The sequence below is a fragment of the Echeneis naucrates genome, chromosome 9, assembly GCF_900963305.1.
Source record: "Echeneis naucrates chromosome 9, fEcheNa1.1, whole genome shotgun sequence".
Taxonomy (NCBI): Eukaryota; Metazoa; Chordata; class Actinopteri; order Carangiformes; family Echeneidae; genus Echeneis; species Echeneis naucrates.
In genome coordinates, this window is record NC_042519.1 from 20,214,843 (window position 1) to 20,234,715 (window position 19,873).

The 19,873-nt window shown below is 42.9% G+C and overlaps 1 protein-coding gene across 1 annotated transcript in view; it reads right to left on the reverse strand.

The window, feature by feature from the left end:
• The window catches only part of LOC115048969 (protein unc-13 homolog B-like), a 127,611-nt gene extending 107,994 nt beyond the window's left edge, over positions 1-19,617 (reverse strand). Inside the window, exons 1-3 of the mRNA XM_029510864.1 lie at positions 19,394-19,617; positions 8,558-8,587; positions 201-300 (exon numbers count right to left, since the gene is read on the reverse strand). Coding sequence (XP_029366724.1) covers positions 201-300; positions 8,558-8,587; positions 19,394-19,415 — 152 coding nt within the window. The 5' untranslated portion in view covers positions 19,416-19,617. The remainder of the gene's footprint in view (positions 1-200; positions 301-8,557; positions 8,588-19,393) is intronic.
• Between the last annotated feature and the right edge of the window lie 256 nt (positions 19,618-19,873).

Genomic DNA, 19,873 nt, shown 5'->3' on the forward strand with positions numbered 1-19,873 from the left:
CGTCTCTCATTTTAAAAGCAATTTCAGCAGAGAAATTAAACAACTGCGGTTTTTATTTACACCGCAGTGCCAGTTAGATTTGAAAGGTAAACCCACGAAACAACTCTGAGGGCTTCACAAGTTAAATTCTTATTCATGTATCGTCATTTATTGTTATGAAGTCAAGAGAACAGTGAAAACTGAGTTGGACTGATACTCACAACATGAAGTCCTGTTCCCAACATGGCTGATCCCCGCGGACTGTGATGGTTGTGCTCTTCACATTTTGCACCTTTAGAGTCACATAAGCGTTGAATTTGTCTGCATAAGATGACAAAAACAATAATTTTATGAGAACAAAGCTGTATCGTGTTTACTGTGCAAACATTCACAAATGTGAAATTTAATATGCTGACTAAAGTCTGGCATTATAAAACAGACAAATACAATCGTTTGGCCTCAGCGACCCGTCTACAAGAGAAAATAGAAATCCCCTCTGTGTATCACAATGCGCTCAACAACCATTGCTTTATGAGTAGTGAAACATCTCCGGAGCCCACAAAGGAAAGGAAAGAGAGGGAAGGAAGGAAGGAAGGAAAGAAAGAAATGTGGTGACTTGAGCGTAGCAGGTGTGGTTTGATTCCTGTGAACATTGGTGAATTGGTGATGAGTAGCAGACTGGGCTACAGAAAGGTATGGGGGCCCCCCAGGACCTAGACCGGACCTAGACCGGACCAGAGAAGGGGCCCCTCCAGAGACTACAGACGAGACCAGATCAGACCAGACTAGACTTCATTTTTTATTGATTTTGGGACGTGAAATCGATTCTGAATCGTAGCAAATGAGAATCGCGATTCTTATATGAATCGATTTTTTGGCACACCTTTAGTATGAAATGGAAAAAGTTTTCTGTATTAAGCGGCCTCCTTCTTCACAGTGCATGTTGCTTTCACACACATCACAAAGATTAATGAAATTTGCATCTTCTTATCAATCCTTCGTGTTTGGTCACCAAGAAATTGGACAAAGATGAAAGGGATCGCTTGCATCTACAATAGCTGTGCTTTTTACCGAAGCTCATTTCCAAGATGGTGTCATTATTAAACATGTATACAGAGATCACTTTGTACCAAGAAAGAGCTACTTTAGATCATGAACAAGAGCCTCATTACGTTTCTTCCATCAGGCACGGACAGCTTTCCCATCTTTTCTACACAGCTGGTCCAGTTTTAGCTTTGATGCAGACTTTAAGTATCTATATTCAGAAAAGTTAAAGCTACGATGGGCTTTTTTTTTTACAGAGATCAGCTTATTCTAAGGTAATCACTCTCTCTTCTTCCTGTTCTCATTCAGGGTCGGATGTTATTATTTCAAAACATGGTTGTTGAGAAGCACTTCTTTTTTTTTCTTACAGTTTTACTCACAGATGCAGCCTGGTCGCTGACTCATTTAAAATGACCATACAGATTGTCAGATATGGCCGAGGGTACCCAGGGGATAGTATATTATTACAGTATACTGTATACTGTCATATGTATGTGAATGTAGACATCACTGCTTGACAGTGGACAGAGTACACAACTACACTACCTGAGTAAAAGTACAGATACTCCTTGTCAAATATGACTCCAATACAATTAAAAGTAGCTTCATCAAAATATTACTAAAGCAAAAGTACAAAAGTATTTGCTTAAAACATTTCTTGAGTATATATATATTTAAAAAAAACCAACTCAGGAAATACTGCAAAGTGGCTTTATTGTCATTATACAATACACTGATGTGATTCTGCTACAGACATGTTTGTAGCTCCAAAATAGCTTCAGTTAAAGAGGTCCTACATGAACCGGTCTGTGGAGGGAGCCGGTCCAGTCTCCAGTCCCTGGAGGGGTTCGGTCCAGTCCAGAGGTCTCCAGCTCCGGTCCTGCATGTTTTAGATGTTTCCTGCTCCATCAGCTCATCCAGGACTGGATTTGGAGAGCTCTGGTCCAGTCTCTAGTCTCTGGTGGGGTCCGATGTGCACAAAACATATTTTATATGGACACAATGAACACAGTCTCAAACTCCGGGGGGTCTGTGGAGGTCCGGTGTCTGCTGGTTGTGCTGTGTGTGTGTGCTGTGTGTTACCTCGTGTTGCTGTCTCTGCAAAAGTAGCGAGTAACGAGAGCATCTATAGAAATGTAGTGGAGTACAACATTTGTCCTTCAAATGTGGTGAAGTGAAAGTAAAAGTATCCCCCAAAACTAATACTCAAGTAAAGTACAGACACTCAAACACTGTGCTTAAGTACAGTACTCAAGTAACTTTACTTTGTTACTGTCCACCCCTGATCACCCATCTGGGTGATCCCGACTCCAGAAATAAGCTTTAAACTCTGAAGTGAGATAAAAATTCCCCCCATTACAGTTCACATGAGAGTTGAAGCCAGCCTCAAGTGTCCATCTGACGAATAGTAGTTTATTTGTTTTGCAGTTTTGTTTTGTTTTTTTTTTCGTACTCTTTTCGCTTCACTTTCCAGCCCTGATGGTTTAAAGATGTAAAACAGTCACCCTTTGGTCTGGTTAACAGGACCTTCCTCATTAGGCGTGTACTAATAGACAGTCATGGACGAAAGAAACATCACTGATGATCCGTTTGATTGTAGAGAGGAGCAGCTTTCTCCTGAATAAAGGTTGTGTGTTTCGTCTTTGCCTGACATCAGGAGGAAAGGCCGGTCCTTACTTTACATTTAAGGGTTAAGCTTTTTGTTAGAGATTAGGGGTCGAGGTCAGTGTCCTTGTCAGCGGCAGAAACAGATGTGTGGGTCCTGCTGCCGAACTCACAGGTATCAGCATAATCAATATAAACCGCATCAAGCATCAAGCATTGTGAGTCACCAGCCACCTAATCCTGCCTTGATTACCTGCCTTAAGTAGCCCACTCAGCACACAAATGGGGAGCCAAATGCAGAGCAGTGTATCCAGTGTTGGTGTGTGTATTTGTGTGTACCTGTACATCTCTGTGTTTTCAATTGTACAACCACTTTATTTTGAAGGGAGCCAGCGGAGTTGAGGGCAGCCGCGGTGAATTTGGGGTGAAGTTGAGGTGACGGACGTGATCGTTCTGCTGCATAATGAAATCCTTTCAGCCGTGGGGCTCCTGAATAGAGTCTTAAGTCATTCTCTCAAATTTATTACATCCTTCTTTTCATCAGGTGGAATTTCATTTTAATTTAGAAATGCTTATGATTGAGTCCAAGATCTTGGCAACTGAAGCTGTTTAAAGGAGGGACGTCTGAGTTTTGCTTTTGCTCCAGGCCAAAGCTACTTTAGCTCGTTAGCGTGCTAACCTCAGCAAAAGAAAAAGGAGTGATTGCAAAACAAGACGATTCGTTTTTACTGCTGCAAACACCTGTTGGAGGAAAAATCTTTATATTACAATAAACCTGGAATGAACACGATTACACTCTTACAGTCTGAACTCTGCATCAGACACAGACAGAGTGGACGCACATCTTTGTTTACGCAGTTGTTACGCTACACAAATCCCAGTATTTGTCCTATTTTACACCCATATATTTCCATACGCAACATGCACTCAATCAGTATTCCCACTAACAGTAAAGGTCACTGTAGTAATAACACCACTATGGGAGCTACTTGGCTTACATTACTTCTTGTGCTTTGGTAAACACATTATTGTATCAGGATGTATTTCTTATGTGTATCCAATTTCCTCCACAAATGCCCCTGGAGATCTTTGTTGATTACATTGTCCCGCTTCAGCAAAAAGAGCAGGGCAGCGCTGAGCTAATAAAACATTGGGGAAACGAAACACTCTGAACCAGCAGAGGATGGGATGCTCATCCACCCAGGGAGGGCCAGCTCCCTGCACTTGTTGTTGTATTTCGGCCCGTTAGCCGTCGCCACAGAGGAGGCATCTACAGGAGTTGTTTGTACACCAGATGGCCTTCCTGGTGAGAGTCTGCAGGATGAACCATCAACGACAGGGACAAGTGAGCAACCTGCTCCACCACTTCAGTCTCAGCCCTCTTGGTGAACTTCACATTCACACATCTGAGTGCTGTTCACTATACTCTGTTGTCTAAACAGCTCCATTTGATCTCAGTTGATTCAGCCAAAAGTGAATTTGAGGTTTTCAGCAAGCGCGCACGAAAACACAATCATCAACACGTCGATATAACTTGGCTTGGACTCACACAAAGCCACAGTCAGCTCAAAGCTCAACACAAAGTGGTTTGACATTTTTAGTTGGATGCTAAGAAGGAGTCAATGCAACCTTCCCTACTCATTTATAATATATCATCCTTATTACCTTTAAATAGAAAAGGCTCTGACAAAAGAGACATTAAAGGTACATTTTGCTCAAAGTGCTGTCTGAGTTAGATAAGAAAGTTGGCACCATCCTGTGCACGCACAACAACAACAACTATCACCAGCTAGTAGTTAGCTTCGCTTATCTGAAAATAAAGATACGAAACAGGAGTCAGCAGCGATCCTGGCTCCGTCCACAGTCTGAGCATTTGCCGACAAAAACAATATTGGCTTGTTTTTCCCCATCGCGTTGGTCGCTTTACATGAATATCACATTTAATTTGCCACACACACACACACACACCTGAGTTAGGATCAGTTTGCAGCGATCTTGCATGTGAAAAGTCTGAATACACACACACTCTGTATCTAAGGAGAAAACAGAGTTCATAGATCACACCCAGATCTTCCTGTCACGAGCCTCGTAAATGTCAGGAGTAAATGTCTCATCCCAGCAGAACTCAGCATTAATGACTAAGGCAAGAGGCAGGGAGGTGAAAGGGTTAACCTGGAATAATCCATCATTCACTTAAGGGGGTTGCCAGGTCAGTGATTAAGCGGACGAGGCGACCGGCAGAATGCAGACAGTCCCATTTACTGCCTAAGACAACAGTGTTGAAGAAAAATTACGAAAATTCAAGAAGCGGAGAGGCCACGAGGACAGCAAATGACAAGTAAGACAAACCTAAACAAAAACAAGGGGGGAAAGGATACATATTCAGAGTTTTCACTGAATGCCAAACTGTCTAAATTTGACTTCTGCTTTCTTTGACACCCCCTAATTTGCTATCACACACTTTTGAATGGCACTCGGCAGACCTTATGCACAAACACACCCACACACATCACTCACTTTTACACAAACACGAGCGCACACACGCCTCACTTCAAGTAAGTAGCTTCCAGCCGTTGTGGAGATGATGTATCCCAGCATGCAGGGGGACCCTCTTAGGGAGCAGTCTGCGCCATTTATAATTAAGCGGTGATGACTCATAAAAATAAATAAGTTGTATTCAGTTACACTTGGACGTGTGCAGCGCGGCCAGGCAATGCGATGACATTCACAAGGCTGCCTACAGTAATGAATACTCTATTAAGGGTGTCGAAGGAGGTGGTGGAGGAGGCTGAAGAGAGGAGGGGAGGAGGGCCAGCGTTTGGTGGATGAAGGGAGATGAACATTCCTGTCGACCAACACGTGTTAACACAAAGGATATTTTCATATCAACATCAAGGTGTGCAATGTGAAAGGAGTCCCCCTCAGAAATCAAGCTTATAGGTTTATTTTAGCTTTTTCTTTTCAGTCCATGTCTCATAAACTTTGTCTCTGGTGGTCGTAGTAATCATGACAGGAGCTAATGAGTGTGTGGCCACTTCAGGAGGAGGTTCAGCACCAAACAGACAACTACCTGATATTTCAGTTTCCCACACTGCTAAATGAATATTGTTCCTTACATCCACCTCCTAAAAAGTACCAAACAATAGATAGATGCAGCTTCAAAACTCGAGCTACATTATACAGAAGTCCTTCTTTTAAAAAAATGAGGTTTTCCCATCAGCTTCATCCGAGCAATCCCACCAACTGGGAATGAGTTTAGGCCAGAGAAGCTGGCTGTGGAGAATGTTTCGTACCAAAGAACGCAATTCCTCGGACAAAAACTAAATGCTCTCATCATTAGTCTGTAAAACAGTCCTGTTTTACGTCACCTAGAAAGCTAGCTGTTTTCTTCTAATGTCGGGAAGCTAAGCAAAGAAAATTTTCCCAAACAATTTCTCTCAGGCAAAACTACTCATTGCTGTTTCCAATGAGTCAGACAGCAACAGCAATTCAGGCTACCTCAACAAAGGCTGCCTCATTACACCAACAGTATTACCTCCTTATTGTCAGGCAGTCCTCTTTATTCATCAGGCTGCAGTGGACCATCACAACAAGATAACCACTACTGATGACGAGCAACAGCTCATGGCAGAAAAGCTGCATGACTTTGGGACAATTCCCAGTTCAGAACACACCTGACGATAGCACTGGTGTTCAAGGTTAATGATTAATGATAAAAAATGCACAGTATGAAGACCGCGCTGCCGCTCTACTTTCAGCTACAGACACAAATAGAATTTGGGGGACGCTGCATTTATTTTATTTTATTTTTAGTTTCCGTCAAATCAGAAGTCCTGCTCTCAAAACCTTAATCCAGAGATCTACAAGCACAGTAAGTGGTGCCATGACCCAAAAGCAGGTTTAAGCAAACACTACAGCAGCTGATGTCACTGATGCGTCCTTTAAAAGGGAGAAAAAAGGACGTCATTATGATTACATGAACCCTGCTGCTAATGTGGAGCAACCACCATCCACATGACCATCCTAAGTGGCCTCCTACTGTTTACCTGCAGGTGAATTAGAGTAGGACTGTAAATAACATTCACACAGCTGGAACATTAAATCTTACTGTACTGACAGCCTACAGGAAGAGGAGCTGCCCTCTTTAATTGGCTGTTGAATTTGTGAAAATGTAAATATAAATTCATGTATCACTATTCGGGCCAAAGATTTATTGGTCCAGTTTGCCCAGTTTGTCTGACTCAGCCGGACGTTTTCAGACTTTAGCTAAATTTTCATCAATCTGGGGGATTCTGTGTTCGCACTGATCTCAAATTACTATTGTGGCTTGAGAAAATAAGACAATCTCTGACATTTGGAAAAAAGAAAAAAGATGAAGTCATTAGTTCACATTCTTTGGGGATGACGGACGCTGAGGCCAGTTCATCCATCCAAGGAGGATGTGCCTTAAATTTTATAAAGTGACACATTTAAGAGAAACAGCTCTCAGGGGTCGTCCACCGCTGGGGCTTCAGGAGGGCTTTGGGACAGCAGCCCACTCCTCCAGGCAAAGAATATATTGCTTTTTACTATTAGGGTAAATCAGAGCATGTTTCCCAAACTGGGGCATTAGAGTGGGACAAACTCGACTAGTTGTTTCTGACCTGAGACAAATATTCATTCTGGGTATACTCTCCATCACCTACAGGGGTGTATATCACACCCCCTAGGGAAAAGGAAGTGTGTTGTTTTAGGTCAAATTTTAAAATGGAAAAAGAAAATTTCAAGACAAGCGTCTGTGTCAGCCAATTTACAAGAAGAGGATAGCTATACAATTCAGCACTGAGGCAAAACCAATAAACGGGGTTATTTAGCTAATAACAAAAGATGCCACATTTGTTCTTTGGCTGAGAAGAAGGATGTTACGAGTAAACATCAACATGAAGAATGTAAACGATGAGGCCGTACGGTCCGTCAGTCTGTTTGTTGAGCAGCTTCACTGTTATTCTGGTTTCTGATCCTGCTCGGCTGTTTTTAATCTTCTCTTCTCTCTTGCCAGTTGCCTTAAACAGGATCAGAAAATTCTCCAAATGACAGTACTGTTGCTCCCTTTCATGCCCAGCCCTTTTTTTTTGTTACATATTTCTTCAACTGCTATTATTCCTAGAGAACACGGAGGCAGATGGCTGGAGAAGCCACTGACGTTTCCTCTTACAGTAAACCGCACAATTTGTTATTAGAAATTAGTTTAACTGTGTAACATTCAAAGGGGGAATTGCAAGTAGCTGCAGTTCAGCAGAACTACAGAATAAATGAATTAAAGGGCAATCGTCATGGCAGTTATGCCTGAACAGCAGAAACATAATCACTCATGTCCCGTTTTATGAAACCTGGGGGGGGTCAATCAAATACCCCTCCGCTCTGAGAATCTGCTCTGCGATCAGAGGCCAGAGGAAACTGACGACAAATCATCTGCTGTCTCTGGAGTCTGTCTCTGTCTCCTGAAGACGCGGAGGGATTTGTATCCATCTTCTCCTTTATGCTGGGGTGACAAGTTGTCATTTCAAGCTAGCAGGTGGCCCTTTGTCTGTGATGATCTATTGATTTTCTTCGTTCCTCCTCCTCTGGCTCGGTTTTCTCATTCTCCCACTTGTCGCAGTTGTTCACGCCTCTTCGTTGCCTGGAGAAAGGATGGGTAGGATGGAGAGGACGAACAGCTGCAGCCAGCAAAGAAGTAAAAAAAAAAAACAAAAAGGGACGCGAAAAGGTGGACGAAAAGACGAAGCCCCACTTTTGATTGGCTGCTGAATTGTTGACTCTCCGGTGCTATTTCAGTCGTTGTTGCCCTTCGATCACGAACTTGGATATCATCCACAGATACATTGCAAAGAAATCCCGGTCTTTATTATCACAATTAGAACAACAGTGATATAAAAGTCTGAGCTCTTACCTGGAGGCCCGTGAAGTTTGGCTTTCTTTACTGGAAGGCAAAAAGAGAAAATTGGGATTAGTTACGATTTAAGAAAGATGAAACACACAAACACTCAGCATACATTAATTCTATTTCTCTTCGATGTGGGGGAGAGGTAAGATGGTTTTTATGAACTCTTCCGGAGATCTTTCCATCTAATCTGAACACATCCTCCTTTTCTCCACTGTTTTGTTAGAGCAGCATTTCCTCTGCCGTCTGGTAGCCCAAGAGGAGAGCACACATCTTCAGAGTTTATGAGAAATGCTTGGGGCATCATTTTAACCTTGAGGAAACGGAGCTGTCACACCTACAACTTCAAAGGAGCTTGACTCACAAAATCTGGACACATTTCACTTTTGCCACAGTTCAGTTTTATTTGCCTTTTGCAATTGCACAACCGAAACTAATGCAAGAGATCAGTGAAAAATATTGTTGAAAGTATTACTCTGCCAATTTTAATACCATACTGTGATGTACTTCAAAAGGATGATGAGACCAGAAAAAGGCTGTTAATCATGGCCATAGTGTATTTGAAGAGATAAAGTTGATATTTTGTAATCGTAAGCTTAAGGAGTCTTCGCTAAATGCTAAAAACAACAACGGTGAGATCTGCAGCACAGAATGTCCTGAAATGCCAACGTGTGCTTGGCTTCAGGCTAAAAAGTCACTGGCATTGATCCACAATGCAATTAACTCCCCGGCAAATACGTTATGGGCATTGGAGTCCGCAGACATATAAAGGTTTATTCACTTTAAAAGTAATTAAGTTGCTTAAATCCAGTTTAAATGCATAATCTCACCCAGGGAGCCCAACACGTCTATTCAATCACAGCCCAAAACCGTGTGATGTGATAAGAGACTCGGACACGGAGAAGAATGTGCCGGGAGTGGGAGAAGGCGAGACCGTTAATAGGTCATTTGTCTTAAGCTGTCAGCACAGCTTGCCTTGTGTGTCTCTCATGCCAGGTTGGCGGAGGCTCGCGGGAAGTCTATTGGCCTCGTTGGTCGTCCGCCAACCGGGCTCTGACAGTACCTGTGTGAATGGCCTGACGCGGTGAAAGAGAAGAGAGATATCTGCTAAAGTCAGCATTTATTATTCCGTATTCATGAAGTCCGGTGCTCCGCTCAGATAGCAGCTTTACCCATTGGCTTGCCTCTTTCTGTTTAATTCTATTTTTAGCCACTTTCATGTTAACCCTCAGTGGTCTAGTTCATTAAGAGCTGCTAAATAAACAACAATATTTTGTAACGTCTTGCGGTTTTATATTCATCATCCATAAGTCAACAATTGGCATTCAGTCTGTGTGAATTTGGTTTCCTTACAACAGAAGCTTTACCCGGAACACGTTTCAGCTTTTGTCGATGCAAAACGCTTCTGGACTCTTTTCTGAGAGCTTAAGACCTTTAACACGCCAGCACAGCGGAGCTGAGTGGAATTTCAATTGCGGGAAATGACATTGTACAAGCTATTCAGGGTAATCAACAGAATAAATAATAACGAAAACCGTCAACAAAGGATTTCAGATGCGGCTGGATGACCACGGTGGTGTTTCCTGTTTCAGGGGCCGCTCATTTCTTTTTGCTGATGTACTTTGGAGTAATGCCACAGATTCTCCAGCTTCCTTGCAGCGCTCAAAGGAAAAAGCACTCAGTGTGTCGTGTGTCTTCGCTGTGTAGACACAAACGGAGTAAACGCACATGCTGCATTAACGCCTGCTGCTTCCTCCTGGGACAGGCGGTCTGAGGACACAGATCTGTTCGAGGCCTCTCGCTGTCTGTTGTCGCTAACATTTCTGGGCAAAATTACAATTTAGATAGTATTTGTTATCTTTTGCTGATCCCAGGGTGGCAATTAATTGTTTTTGGTTAAGAGAATAGGGTCAGAATCTGAGAAGCAGCACTGAAGCTGTTGGGGATTTGCTGTCTAGCTTTTATTTACGTTGAGCTGTTTTACAAGCCTCTCAGGAGGTTTGTGTTTTGTTTTGTTTTGATTTTTTTCATCGCCGCAGAAAAAAGTTGAGATATGATGACATCTTTTATAATCACTTTGCAAATGAATAAGTCGAAGAGGGACCCCTTCTCCCATCAGGGCAGAATCTAAACCTTCGGCCCAAATGTAATTTTACTCCCAGAAAATACTTTGCTGATGCATCTTCTTCTATTTGCCAGAACGAGTGTCACTCTTCAGGATCACAGCGACTGAAGAAGATCATCTGAACTGATGTTTAAAAAAAAACAACAACAACAGCAACAAAAACACGTGCTTCCCTTTCTAATGGAGCAAATTCCCACACTGTGCTCTGATACGGTGCATCACATATTTGGAGGATCAGATTGGTCATAAAGGTCATCCATTATCAAACAGCACCTGAAAACCAACAGCAGATAAAGCCTTAATGTCACTGTTACAATATTTTTATCAGAGCGCAAAGACGCTTAAGTCCGATGAGAGACTGAAAGACGCCTGTATTTCTATCACTGCAGCTACAATAAAAAAAAAAAAAAGATGTAGATGTTTGCTATAATAATGTGTTCTGTTACATAAGTGATGTTGGTGGAAGTGATACAGAGATGGTTGTGTTTTATATCTCATGTGTCAGCCTAGTAATTTAATTTCACGTAACTTTGTTTTATTGTTGTCACATGCAGGGCAGGGGCATTGTGTATCAATTAAGAATAAAAAGAGTGCCATGTCATCGCCTCGTTTCGGGTTTGAATCCAACCAAGGGCTGACCTATGCTGCAGGTTTTTCCCCTCACTCTCTCCAATTCCCATCTGAAATAAAGGCATTATAAAATAAATAAAAACATTTCCCATTAAATTAAGTATGGAATGAAATGCCAGTAGATCGTTCAGCCAAAGCTCGTTACAGAAAGCTGGGGAAAATAATACAGAGGTCAGTGTCACATCCCTCTGGACCACAGGGACGGTGAGCCTGATCAGAGGTAGTAGAGCAGGCAAGATATCAGGCACGTGTCCACCGGAGTGATTGTATGAGAGGATGCGTGCTGGTGGGATAATCCCTTCCAAGCTAATGCCTTAAGCAGGGCTGAAACCTACCAGACCCTCCTGCATCGTACTGCGGACCAATAACAAAGAGACGGTCTTTTTCTCCTTTTGACGAGCAAAAGTTAAAGAACTTCTGACCAAATGGAGCAACCAAAGCTTTCTGCAGTGTTTGATGAAGTGAGGACACTCGGGAAAAGCCATGGTGGATATTAGAGCAAAAATCTGACTGACGCTCATGTGATGAGTCATGGATTAGATTAAACCCGCTGCTGCAGAGCTGCACTGTTTGACAAATATTATGTCATAGTCAAATCTGTGAATGCTGCAGATCACCGACCATTAATATCTTTGGACAAGCTGTTTTATTCCAACTTGGGCCTGACATTCATCACCGTTGTGCACAATATACATCCGTATTCACCCCCAGAACTGTAACGTCTGATATGCGATACTGTGGAAGAGTTTGTACAATATCTGATTCCACCTGCTATAATTTACATAATTGTGTCTATATCTCTGTCTCTATACGGATTTATTGCCTCCGGGGAGGGGGGGTGCAGTCACACTATTGCAGCCATGTCACTCCAGCGTCCACAACAGCATCACGAAACCGCAGTCAGCAACTTTAGCCGGATCATAAAAGCCACCACATTTGGAGGAAAACCTCAGAGATTTATTTAGGATAATTAAACATTATTGCTAGTATGTTGCCAAAAATAGTGCAACAAATCAAAACTATGAAATGCGTTGTAGATGCAGGTAGAGATTATTATGGGTGTTGTCATCAAGAATTTAAGCCATTTGAGGTTAAAAGAAGACCAGAGAGCACATCTCCAGACAACAAACGCTGGATTGAGTAGTGAATTAATGAGACTACTAATCCCTGCTGGAGACTCTTTGATGTGATGTAGATCAATCTTGGGTTGACTTTAACCAATCTGGTTTATCTGATGTACAAAACCAGCTTCTCTTGCAGACCAAACAAGCCTCCTCACTCGTCTGAAAACACTTTTTTTTTTTTTTTTTTTAACTTGGCTTTTACTGCTGTGTTCTTATGTCAACTCATGTACAGCACTTTGTTTCGGCTGCGGTCATTTTTGAAGTGCTACAAAAATAAAGTAGAGTTCAGTTCAGCTGAGGAAACGTTGCCAGCATACAAAACTCATTCAATCTTTACATTAAATAATGAATAAACGTTAGCCACATGTCACCATTCTACACAAAGCTAACAGCCATGAATACAGACTATAATTTTAGCCCCTTGTCAACGACAGTTGACAACATTAGCCGCCGCCGTGGTTCGATGTAATCCCCACTGTTCACCAACGGCATTCTTGTCTTCATTAGATGAAAGCTGTGACTTTGTTCACTTAATGGCTGCTCCGTTGGTTCTGGTTTGAGCTCTTTGAAGTGACGTGTGAAAGCGGGGCTTTGAAGCTCAGGGGTGGAAATAACCTCTCAGGAGTGAATTAAACATGTTTCTACCTCTGAAGCCACCAGCCACCGCGAGCATAACACCCTGTTCAGCAGGAGTCCACCTCGCTTAAAGGTCTCATACTGCACAAAGGAAAATTTTCTAAAGAAGGTCTTCACGCCACATAAGATACTGTGAACATGGTGAAATGCACACCGCACGTATTCAGGAACGGAGTCGTCAGGTCTTCTACAACGTTGTGACGTCACCACAAAAATGGCACTGCTCTCAGCCACGCCCCTAGCCCCGCCCATCTGGACCTAGCATCCATGTCTATGCTATGCTATGCTATGGATTCAGTCATTTAAGCACCTGAGCCTCGTCTTGTTTTAATCTGCACTAATTTCCATCAAACCAATGCCACGTCAACCAGCAGCAGATTCAACTTGCAACCTCTTGCTCTACGTCCACGTACACAAGCAAAGGAAAATTATTTGGTATTTATAAAGTAAAATATTAGATATCCTCATTTTTTTCTGTCTGCAAATAAAAAAAAAAAAAAAATCATCTCAACAGCAGCAGCAGACCTGACACCCTCAGTAGGCAGACAGGCAGAGAGCAGTGTCATTACAAGGGGCCAGACGGCAGACCTATTTTTAGCTCTAGTCCTTCAACTCAAGGTGGGTTTGAGTGTTGGGGGCTGGTAACCTGGTGGCCATGTCATTAACACCCTCTTGCTTCCATTAAGCGAAAGCCCCCGCAGACCCCAAAAAGCCAGCGTAATAAATATTACTATTATGGCCCTCTGTGTCGACCCATTCTTTTGTGTGTCGTTCGTAGTGCACTGACTCAGGCGAGTTTGACTGTTGTGCCACCGTGCCACCACTCTCGCTCTTACAGTAACAGAGAATTTATGCAAACAGTCCGATTCGGGCGAATAAATGAAATAAAAATAAAGGCCACAGTAGTAGCCTGAAGTCTGCAGAAAAAGCCCATCTGCTGAGAGGCCAGAAACACTGAAGTGACGGGCAGACAGGGACACATCAAGCATGTCGTTAGCTAGCATCATATTAGCTCATCAGTGTATACGTCACAAACGAGCAAAGATATATTTAGAGTGAAAAAAGTGAAAACATCAGAGCTCCAAGTGACTGTTTTCATTTGAGGAGGGTTCTTCTAAAGAATCTATTCAATCTAGAAATAACTCCTTGGGAGATGTAGCACAACACAGGTTCAACAGTAACTGGATACCTGGCTGCTTGATATGTTTCCTCATCTACACTCAAAAGCGGACTTCATCACCAGGACCTGAGGAATCTGGAGGATTAACCTCACCTTCGAAAACAGAGAGACTAGGCTGCGGTTCACAACAACACGTAAGCAGAAGACTGAGCTGGATCCCACTCACTGCAGACCAGCCTGGAGAAAGACGGAGGCTCAACTGAAGGTCTAGAAGAACATCACCAAGGAAGACACAAAAAACTAGCATTGAAGACTTCAGTGTGTGTGTGTGTGTGTGTGTGTGTGTGTGTGTGTGTGTGATATACAGTAGCATGCACAACTCATAGCAACCTGCATAATCACAAATTAACTTAGATTCCTCTCCCTGCTGTGTCCCTGCTTCACCACGATAATGAGCCAATTAGAGACACCTCAAGGAGTCCAGGGGTGATCAACTGGGTGAGGTCCATGGAGGGTGCTTCATGGATGATGATGGCATTAACTCACAAACACCCAAACATCATCTTTACCCGAGTCCTAATCTAAACCTCCAGTCAGTGAGTGAACTGTAATGTGCTCACTTCATTCAGTGCAACGCAGACATGATGTGAAGGGGAATAACACTGTTGGGTTTGTTTGTTTGTAGCTGTTTTCTTTTTCTGACCAACAATCCAGTCCGCCATTTTAGAATTTTTGATTTTTGGCTTTGAGCCACCTATGGTGAAGCCGTGCTTCAGTACAAAGCCTTGTTTTCAGCCCCTCGCTATGTTTTATATATTAATGCAAAAATTATCATTTACTATAATCTTTTAAAATTGGAGCCATCCGGCCTTTCAATAGGCAGAAACCTTTATCTCGTAGCTATCTGTCTCCTTCAGCAATTATGGCTAAAGTAGTTTATTTGCCGTAATGAAGCTGAGGATCAGTGTATTGGAGGAGCTCCTCTGCCTCCCCACAGCTTCTGAGCAGCCAGGAAACCAGAGCTGCTCAGTAGGCTGCCAATAACAGGGGCAGACTTAAGCCCCCAGTTAGCATCTATCCAGGGTCCAGCCAATTAGCAGGAAAGCACGTCGGTACTGTAAACGCAGCAGCAATGCATGAAGATGGCAGCACTGCATGCAGTAGTAGCAAATCATACACTCCTAATGTAAAAGAAAATGTTTGCTCGGTATACGCCCTGAAAGAAACTGCATGATTATTTTTTAAATGTTTTAGGTGAGGTCGCTCTAGTTTCACTGGATAAGTTAAAAAAAAAAAAAAAAAAAAAGACCAGCTGGTGGCACTCAAGAATCTGTGGATCATCCATCCAATAATTGTTGCTATATTACTCTGGAGCAAAATGGCGGACCCATCGAGCAGCTCCGTCCAGCTGCAGTGTTGACTTTGCTCACTGGTCTATTCCTCCTCACTGATATTCTCTTTACTTGTCACCATGAATCCAGAATTGATTTCCCCGAGTGCACAAGAACTAGTTTGACAAAGTCTAAATGGACCCAAGTGGCCAGCAGCAACGATTACATGTGAACAGAAGCTCTCTCTTGGGGGGGGCAGGAAAGACCACTAACAGGAAGTAGCACTCTCATGAAAGGGAGGGAATGAACAGGAGGAGGTGAAGTCCATGTCCCACGTGAGTCACACAGTAACACACAAACACGCACAAGCATAGACACACTTACACAGGGGAGAAAGGCAGCAGATGGCCCGGGGATTATTCCCTCTCTATCCCCCCCCCCCCCTTCCCAGACAGGCCGCTGAAGCTTTACTTGTGTCCCTATCATTCCAACATAGTGTACCGACTGACCTGCTCTGTCCTCACCGACTGTCCTTAGCTATGGCATCTGCTGGCCTAAAATAAAATGCTTGCTGATATTACCACGCAACGGCTTTCTTTTGCGCGCTCAGACCAAAAAATGCCTCTCTGCTCTGCCCCACGTTCCACCTGCATGCATTCATTCCTCGTTACTGCTTTGTAATGTCTCCCCGAGCGGTTTCCTCACAGTAACCCAACTCGACACTCGCCAAATGATGCAATACCATTACTGTATGCATTTATTCCGCCGCTAATTGCCAACCAGAAATAGCTGAGTGTGGGTACCGGCTGTGCTGTGAAAGACTGTGTCCTCCCATCCTTGGCTTTTCATCTGCAGGCACTCGCTCTCTGCAGAGGACTGTAAGCTGCCACGCAGGCTCTGCTGGCCGTGGACAGAACAAGGAACAAGGAAGGAGGAAACAAGGATGCCACTGTGCCGGTTCGTCTGCATTTCCAGAAAGTCTGGCTTCTTTAATCAGGAAGAGAGCATCCGCCACGTCCCGGGAATAACCATAACTCGACACAAGTTAGATATTTTTATCAGTGGCCAGGTGGAGGAAGTAATACTGAACTATCTTTCAACATTTTCAATAAACCTCATAGTTATAAAAACGACTAACTTTAACCATAGTGTTACTTTTGAACACTTCTGATCAGTTTTTGAAGTTATTGCACACCCGGAGGGCCTGCAGGCACGGAGAGCCCGATCAGATTCATTCGATTTATACATTCATCTATTATCTATGCTGCTTACAGAGCAGTGGGGGGGGAGGGGGGGGTGAAGCCAATCACAGGAGACATTACACAAACAACCCAGACAGGACTCCAACCTACCACAGAGATGATATATTCAGACAAACAAGCATGGATGTCTTTAGACTGTGGGAGGACACGCGGGGAGAGCATGCAAACTCCAAACAGAGAGGCCGTGGAGCTGGGGTTCGAACCCAGAACCGCCATTTCCCGTCTAATTCACAGTTACGGAGAAACATTTGAAGCAATGTTGGTGGAAATCTGGTGACTATTCACTCTGTCTTTGGTCTCTACCGATTCCATCCACCTCGGTGTCTGACAAATGCTCCACCATGACAACTCCCAGGTCAACGCCAACTCAACTGCTGTTTGAATTGCCTATAATATGGGCTTTTATTTTTTTTTTTTTTAAACCAACCTGTCATTAAAAGCCTTAAAAACCCTAACCCTTTACTGTTTAAAAAAACAAAAAAAAAACAAACAACTCTTCTTGTAAAAAGCTGAAATCATAAGACAGCAGAATTTCCCAAACAGGATATTCTTATCAACATGAATTTGGGGCAAATTGTATCACTAAAAAAATCCTAATGAATTCAGGGTGGTGTGTCTGTCACTGGTGAACATGAGCCACAGTTTCCATCAGTCCCAAAGCTCAAGCTATGGAACATTAATAATTCCACTTGGCTGAGCCCACTCCGATCCAGCAGTGTGTCCCCCCACCGCCGTCCCTCCTCATTCTGAACTGGACCAGCTTGGGCGGCGGCCATCTTGCCGCCTTGGGCAGATGAGAGGCGGTCAGAAACGATCAGTGAGAAACAATACACCAGGGGCTGACAGTCGGCGATAGGCAGACAATAATTTGATGGTGTGAAAATCAATCAGCATGTCTGGGAAAGAAGAGCAATTTGTATTCTGGAGAGGAGCCAAAATGTTAAATAAACTGGTGGAAGTGATGAATTTGAGCGCATCTTTGTTTTTTTTTATTTTCACTAAACCGTCCGTCTCTTTTACAGCAGCAACGTGTTTCTCCTGCACTAACACACCTGCAAAGTACGACAACCTCCAGCTGTTCGACACTGATCTGATTCACTTGAACAACCACACATCGAGTGACTTGTTTCAAAGCGCCTCAGGAGAACGTGGCACGGAAAGTAACGTCTACATACAATCAGCATCTCTCCTCTACAACAAATACAAAAGAGCTTTGGTTCCACTTATTTGTATTTTAGGAAATATGAAAGTTTCCTTGTAGCTCATATTCAACATAATTCATGAAAATGTCAAAGCAGCGTGGTTCACCCCTGATCATGAATGCTGTCATGGTGAAAATGGACCTGAAAGTGTATAAGACACTGACACCAGTAATATTTGTTCAGGATTAATATCTTCTTACAGAATAATTAGGTGGGTTTTTTTTTTTCCCTGCTTTGATAATCAGAAGTAGATTAAAAATGTCTCAGTGGGGCTTTAGATGTTCTTATGAGCTATACCAAAGTATATAAAAGGTCCAGCAGACCAAGTCAGCCAGAAAAGTTTGTAAGACTTCCTGTTCTTCATATTAAAGCCGCTTCCCAAACATTCCCTTAGTGACAAATTCACAGAGATAAAGTGATCATGTTGCATCTGCTAAAAAGTTCTTCAGGTGCAAACCTTGTAGAGTATGTATATATATATATATATATATATATATATAAAATTCTAAACTTTAAAGCTTTAATTTGCTTTATTTAGTTATTAAACTTCAGAGTACATTTTTTGCACAGAGAGAGGATTTCACTGGGTTGATCCGTGTGTTGATGGCCGGTATGAACAGGAAGGATGAACAGTTTTTAATCTGTATATTGACGAGCAGGTTTTGCTTTAAGGCAGACACACACACACACACACCATCAATGTTACTCAATTTAAAATCTGGGGCTTCCAACAACACTTCACTTTTTTTAGTAGAACAAATCCCTTTTCTCTAACACACCAAAACACAGCTCAGCTGATGCTTCAGTCTGAATGAACTGACTGACTATTTTAAATCTTACATATTTTTCTCATTAATGTTAAACGTATGTGTGTACCGCTGTGTATATGAACATACACTAACATATACAGGATATAGACACGTATGTAAATATTTGAACTTGCTTCCATTACATGCATGGATGAAATACATGTATTCCATGTGAGTTCATGATACAGCGTGTAAATTTCATCTACAGGAGACCCTCTGAAGTGCAAAAAACACTGCAATTAGCACGTAAAAACCCAGGATACAATAAATCAAAAATAAATCTTAATACAGCTGAACAACTTAAAATAATCTGTTGAAAACTACAAAGTCTGCTGAATTTGTAGGTTTTAACTAACTTCTGTTAGTGTTACAATGAGACAGGTAATCTTCAGCAACATGCAGTCTTTGTAGATTATCCGTCCAGCCTGCTTAAAGTTTTATCTTTTCCATTTCCACCAGATTGTGTTTGTAAAATAAATAAAATAAAATAGTTAAAGACGCACTGAGGATTGTTTTCCTCAATGGATAATAATTCGTTGGCAGCGTCAGACTTCACTTTGTCACTGTTCGATCATCGTTTTCTTGTTTCTAACCAGCAGACCTTACCTCGGACACACAGCAGGGACATGGCAGCAGGATTTGGAGCAACAGTTCCTCCACAGCCGATGAGCGCTTCAGTGAGTTTGCAGCCTGTTGCACATCAGTCATGTGGACTTCATGGAGGAAAACAGACGGCTGCAGATGTGAGCCAGCCGGGCAGTCCAGTCCAGGATGGGGTGGTGGGGGGGGGGGGGAAGAGAGAGGTGGTGGTCCTGGGGTGGGTGGGGGTGGGGGGGCAGGAGGAGGTCTAAGGGAGGACTGTCACCGTCAGACACCGACCACAGACCGGCTGATTACCGGCGGAGCGGGGCGGCTCTCGCGTTGCGTTCAAAGACAGGGACTGAAGATAGGAATTTGGACGGTTCGGCGCACGCGTCTATTTAAAGACCTTCCAGCGTGACGCGTTTTTGTAAACGACGGTACCAAAGATGTTCGGGGTCACAGGTATGGGTCTTCGTTTCTTTAAAGGAATAAGCTACTTAAAGT